At 28.3% G+C, this 6,833-nt stretch overlaps 1 protein-coding gene across 2 annotated transcripts in view; it reads right to left on the bottom strand.

The window, feature by feature from the left end:
• LOC105145005 (uncharacterized) overlaps nucleotides 1–6,833 on the bottom strand; it is a 253,216-nt gene that overhangs the window by 21,448 nt on the left and 224,935 nt on the right. For both annotated transcript variants that reach the window (XM_087406192.1, XM_011054300.2), the window contains one exon: nucleotides 4,201–4,481. In XM_087406192.1, the coding sequence (XP_087262318.1) occupies nucleotides 4,201–4,481 (281 nt within the window). The remainder of the gene's footprint in view (nucleotides 1–4,200; nucleotides 4,482–6,833) is intronic.

Raw genomic sequence — 6,833 nt, 5'->3', positions numbered from 1 at the left:
TATGATTTGTCCAATCCTTCAAAATAAGTCTCTGTTTCAGCGGAGCTGCTCTCTGTTGATGAATCTCTTTCCTTCGAACCATTTCTTCAGATTTGGAAACAGGAAATAATCGGAGGGGGCTAAATCTGGCGAATATGCTGGATGGGGAAGCAATTCGTAGCGGAATTCGTTGAATTTGGCTATCGGTATCGGGTACGTGTGAACTCGTGCATTGTCTTGATGGAAGAGCACTTTCTTCTTCACCAAATGAGGACGATTTTTCTTTAAAATGTTGTTGAAACGGTCCAATAAGATTGCGTAGTAATCGCCATTGATCGTTTGCTTCGACAGAAGGTAATCGATATATGAATTATACCGCGTGCATCTAAAAAAACTGTAGTCATCACCTTTCTGACCGATTTCACGATCTTCGCCTTCTTTAGAGCTGGTTCACTCGATGAAGTACATTGTTTTGTTCCTTCGTCTCGGGTGTGAAGTAATGGATCCATATTTCATCCACAGTAATGAATCGACGCAGAAATTCATCTGAATGACGTTAAAACATCTCCAAACATTGTTTTGAAATCGTCACACGGTCGCGCTTATGGTCTACAGTGAGCAAACGCGGCACCCATCTTGCCGATATATTTTTCATATCCAATTGTTCGTGCAAAATTGAAATCACTGTGCCATGTGATATCCCTATTGCCTCAACCTATTGCTCGCGCACTTTCACTCGTCGATCAGTCAAAACAATATCGTGGACTTTATCGATGATTTCTGGCGTAGCAACCTCAATTGGACGTCCCGAACGAAGTGGCTGTACGACCACGTTTAAATTCATTCACCCAATTGTATACAGTCACAAACGCTGGTGCAGATGTGCTGTGAACATTATCTAACTCGGTTTTGATTTCTTTCGGCGTTAAACCTTTCATATGTAGATGTTTGATCATTGCACAAAATTCATTTTTTTCCATTTTGCAAAAAATACAAAGTTGTTCGCTTTAGTCGTCTACAGAAATGAAACCACACGATGAATTCCGTTCAAAATTTGATAGTAATCAGTTGAAAGATGCTATTTATCAAAAAGTAATGTGACATGACACTCCGAGTGCCCTCTGACAGATTTTCTAAAAATTTATTGACTTGCCCTCGTATCATTTCTGAAATTAATTCATTTAAATATATATAATAGTTCACATCTTAATATTCAGACTGTAGTGGCGATTCGTATTTAAAGTAAAACATATAAATAGAATAAAGAGAAATTATAGAGGTGTACAAGAATAATCTGGAATTAAAAATATATGGCAATGTACACTGTGAGTATGTTATAATTAGAGACATATGATAAAATGCAACAAACACCGATTGTTTATTTAATAATATTATAGTATTTATTTACATAAAATGTATGAATTAATCTAACAAGGGAAGTTTCGTAACTGTCCAATTTGATTCTCCATGAAATATGTTGTAAAACACGAAAATCTAAGAGACATATTTTTTTTTTTATACGCGTTAATTCATGTTTAAGGAATAATACACCCTTTTGAAAAAAAAAAAAAACGGTATTTTTCTTTCGACATGAATATCGTCGAAAGTATAAAAGATAGAAAAAAAATTTTTTAACAAAAGTTGTTAAACGGTTTCAAGAGTTCTTTAAAGTTATAAAGAAAAAAATTTTTTAATTTTTTTTGTTTAACAAAATACCATCAATTTTCTTAAATTTTCAATTTTTTTTATCAAATTAAAGATTATTTTTTTATGAATTCAACTATGTGCAATAAAGTTACATTATGATTATATCATTTCCGAGAATTAAATAATTAATAACGCTTCCGTATATACGTTACCCATGCTATGCGTAAGTAATTGTCGTCGGAACAACAAAATATATAAATCAACGAGTAAGGAAATTGACATGATTGATATTTGTAACATTATAAATTAAAAATAATGTTAAGAGATATAATAATTTTTATTATTTCTCCTTAAAGTGAATAAAATTTTTTTTATTCATCTCTGTATATTATTTCCTTATAATATTTTAAGATTATTCTCTTTAATTATTTTCAATTTTACGCTTTAATATCTTATTTACTTATCATTTACGTAATAATTTCTAAACGTACTTAATAATGAAATAATTTCTAAATGTTTACGCAATAAATTTATATTTTGTATTGTTTACTCATTACAATGATACTCGATGAATGTTTTAAACATAATTCTTGCATCATGAACATTTTACTATAGCTATATTACTGTAACCTTCGATACATATGTGTTGAATTTTTATCAAAATTAAATTCTATTGAATTTTCAAATTCTTCTGGTCTTTCGTTTGTATAATAAATTTTTAAACCATGAATGTTTAAATAAGTTGTAATGTCGGAAATGACAATTGATTACGTAGAGATTGTAATTTTATATCATTTCATTCATGTAAATTTATATTACTTTCCAATAATAAGACAATATCTGAAAATCTATCAGCAAAATTTTTCCAAATCCGTAAACATCTAATAGTTGTAGTTTTCCTGTAGTGTCTTTTGGTATAATCATAATATGTTTTCCTGCAGGTGTTAAATCTGAAAACATATTGGGACAATATCCAGTCCATAAATTGATAAGAAGAACGTTATTAGAACTAATGTTTGAAAAATAAGCTTCTAAACACATTTTAAAATGATCTGATAAGACAATGATAAGAAATATAAATGTTAAATTAATAACTATTTTATGACTGTTATGAAATTCTTAAATAAAATATAAAATATATCACAGAAATAAGACTTATAATTTCATTAATTATTTCGTTTATGCAAATTTATATTTACTTTTTAATAGTAAAACAGTATCTGAAAATGTATTGTAAAAGGAAGTTCATTTAATTACCTGAGATCATTTTATGCCGGCCAGATTTCGATGTTTTTAAAATAATTGGTAAATAAGATTTCTTATACTCTTGGTCCAAATATACCATTAGTTTCTTTTAATACAATAAATAAAAGTGATAGCAAATTTTCATTACACGATATTATCGGTTGTATGGTGTATGAGTGTGTTGATGATATAGATTGCACAACACTCTCTACTTTCTTTATTCCTTAATTAGACAATGACCTTCCAGAATGAATTTCCAATTGGAAACCGCTTTGATCAGAATTAAAAACATTTTTTTCAGATCCGAACTATTCGATAAGTGGTTTTACTGTTTTTAGAACATATTTTCCAACAATTTAATGCAATTTTGATTATAAGATAAGTATAGTGTGTCGATACAATTTATTAATTCGTTCAATAATATTTTTGAGCAAATTAATCAATTTAAAAAAATATATAACATTTTTAAATGCGATAGTAGTTTTTCAATTCATTTTTCAAAGAGAGAGAGAGAGAGAGAGAGAGAGAGAGAGAGAGAGAGAGAGAGAGAGAGAGAGAGAGAGAGAGAGAGAGAGAGATTTAATTTTATACAATAATTTTATTGTAAAAGAAAGAATAAAATTGTCTTTAATTTTTCTTCATGGAAGAAATTAAATGTCAAAGAATTAATTACAGGTTATGTATATGTATTTAAAAAAATCATTACAGTTTTGAAAATCTGAATACATACTATTGAGCGAATTAATAAATTTTATAGTCATAAAGCATATAGAAAACTATACAAATTTTATTTGAAACATTTTTTCATATATCTTATTGTTCCGACGACAATTACTTACGCATACGAGCATGGATAGTACATACATATATGAAAGCGTTAATAATATTAATTCTCGAAAATAATATGTTGTAATGTAACTTTATTAAACATGATTGAATTCGTAAAAAAATAATCTTTAATTTGGTTAAAAAAATTGAAATTTAAGAAAATTATGAGTGGTAGAAGTATTTTGTTAAACAAAAAAATTAAAAAAAAATTTTTTTAAATAACTTTTTTATAACTCTTCAAAAAAAATCGTACAACTTTTGTTTAAAAAAATTTTTTCTGTCTTTTATATTTCCAATTCCATATTCACCTCGAAAAAAAAAATACGTTTTGCTTCAAAGAAGTGTTTCACCCCTTAATAAAGGTTATTATGAGTTAGCGCATGTATAAAACAATACGTGTCTCTTAAATTTTCGTGTTTTATAACATATTTCATGGAGAATCAAATTAGTTCCGGACAAACTTCCCTTGTAAGACAGAGAAATTTAATATAATATTCTTGCCTGCAATGGCTGACCACACATTCATTGCTGCAGTATTCATCTTCCCATTCGTTATTAGATATAGCAGGATTAGGGCATCCTTGATGTATACACGGTGAAGGTCTTTGTCCTGTCATAGTCACTTGTGAAGGATTTACTGGCGATGAAGAACTAGATAAAGTTTCAGACTTCATCGATAAATCCTCAGATTTTATAAATTCTGCTCTAGGTGGACTCGTATGTATTATTTGTTGCTGCTGTTGTTGCTGCACTTGCACTTGCTGTACTTGTTGTTGAGGCACCTATAAATAATGTTAAAAATGCTATATAGCGTTTGCAAAAAATATATTGCATCGTTTGACTAATACGTTTTATTTTATAATTAAGTAACAATTGATACAAAACATTTCATAACTTAAAGAGGTATAACAATTAAAGAAAATATCTTGTTATATTTCTCTTTTTTCTTTTTTCTTCTCTTTTTATGCAAAGAGTAACGCATTTAGTCCATTTTGTGCTCCTTAAATTTTAAGTCAAACTTGTATGCTAAATGATGGTATATGCTGGGATATTAATCTCTTAAAAAAATTTAAGTTGTATACAATAGAGGTTTTGGAGATACAAGGAACTCAAAATGATTAAATTCCTAATATTTTTAATATTGTTCAAGTATTACAAGACACAAAAAGAAAGTTTATCCTTCGTAGATACATATATTTTTACTTATTTCTCGAAGTACTCTGTATCTTTTTTGTGCAGCCTAAAGTTTACTGTTATAGGTTTACTGCATAGTTTACTGTTATACTTTAAAAGAATCTAGAAAAATTCAAGATTATTTATCAATATTTCTACTACATATATTTTTAATTTATTTAATTGAAATGTTAAAATCTTTATTTAATAAAAATTGAAACTTGTGTCAAGAAATTTGAAAGAATGCCAAGAAATTTTGAATAAAAAGACTCATTGTGTGGTTGTAATATTAATTTTATTTTAGTGTCTACAGTGCTTGAACAACATTGAAAATATTAGAAATTTGATTATTTTATTTGAGTCCTCATATCTCCAAAACTAACCATATACTCAATCAAACTTTTTTCTGAGATTAATGTCCCATCATATAACAATGTTTGGTATACAATATGATTCGAAATTCAAAGGCCACAAACACACAAGTTAAAAGACATGTATTTTGAGGTCACTCTTTATTCTATCTATTCTTATAATATTATGCAAATATACCGAATTTATTATATATTACTCAACAAAATGAAAGGATTGGCTGTTCTATCTTAAATATGGACAAATTTCAACATAAAATAACTCGTAAAAAATCATCGTATCGAGATGTTTAAAAAAGAATTTTATAGCTTGAAACCTCTACTTAAAAAAATCGATCCTACTGATATTTTGTAAAGTTATATAAATATAAATAAAGACATATTAGATCTCACATTTTGCGAAATTTATGAAATTCCACGACGCAAATTAAAAATTGTACACAAATGTGGTTTACATTCGATAGAGATAGATGAATCTTTACCTTTAATTTGTTTTTTAGCAATAAAGTGAAGTATTGTATGATTTTTTTCCCGTTTTTTATTCAACATTGAAATAAAAACGATCCTTTTTACTTCGATGTTGAATAACTCGACGAAAAAAAAATCATAGAGGTCAATAAAAAAGCAAATTAAAAATAAAAATTCACTCTTTCGAAAGCTGTAAATCGCATTTGTGCGCAATTTTTAATTCGCGCTGTAAAATTTTGCAAATTTCGTAAAAAATTTTGAAATTTGATGTATTTTCATTTATGTTTGTGTAACTCTGTAAAAGGCCATTTTCTAAAGGATCGATCTGAACAATAAAGATTTCAAGTTATGTTGACAAAATGGCATATTCGACGCCTTAAAAATAGTTCTCTGGAATGTCAATGAACTCACACAACACCTTCATGAATTGAAGGCGTTCATAATGACACAAAAAATCGAAATAATGTTATTATAATAAACTCACTTCACTAAAAATTGCTTCCATATCACTATACATTCTAGAAACTATACAAACAATGCATCTTGACGAAACACATAGTGGAACTGCAATAATTATTATCAGATCTAACATTAATCATTATGAGAGGAATCCATATAGACAAAATCACATTTAAGCGACTTTTATAGTAATTGAGGACCGGATAGACCAAATCACATTGGCTGCAATTTGTTGTCCATTGAAGTATGCGTTAACAGAAAACTTTGTAAATATAAATTAATGACAGGCGATTAAGAGCAAAATTAGACGCAGTTAGAACGTTATAGTTAACAAATGTATTTCATAGGTCTTATATATAATTAGACAAAATCGGACGTTTCGGCTCCATCGGACATTTCGAGCCATCAGCGATGTCCAAATAATACATAAACATTATTTGCAATGATTAAACTCTCCAAGAGAGAGCAGCTCAGAGTCTCTTCAACATTTGAGAAGCATCATTGTTAATTTGTATAGCTAGGTGAGCACTAAAGATTGACGTAGTGAATTAGAATTAATAAATAGTGATAAAAATATATAAAACTAATCAAAGGACTCACCAACTGCAAACTATGAAACATATATCAAGTATTATATAATAGAAAAATAGATAAAGAAGAATCGTT

Source organism: Acromyrmex echinatior, chromosome 5, assembly GCF_024713525.1.
Source record: "Acromyrmex echinatior isolate Ae372 chromosome 5, ASM2471352v2, whole genome shotgun sequence".
In the NCBI taxonomy this organism is placed as follows: domain Eukaryota; kingdom Metazoa; phylum Arthropoda; class Insecta; order Hymenoptera; family Formicidae; genus Acromyrmex; species Acromyrmex echinatior.
The sequence above is the reverse complement of the archived record's forward strand: the minus strand, read 5'-3'. Positions and strand labels throughout refer to the sequence as shown.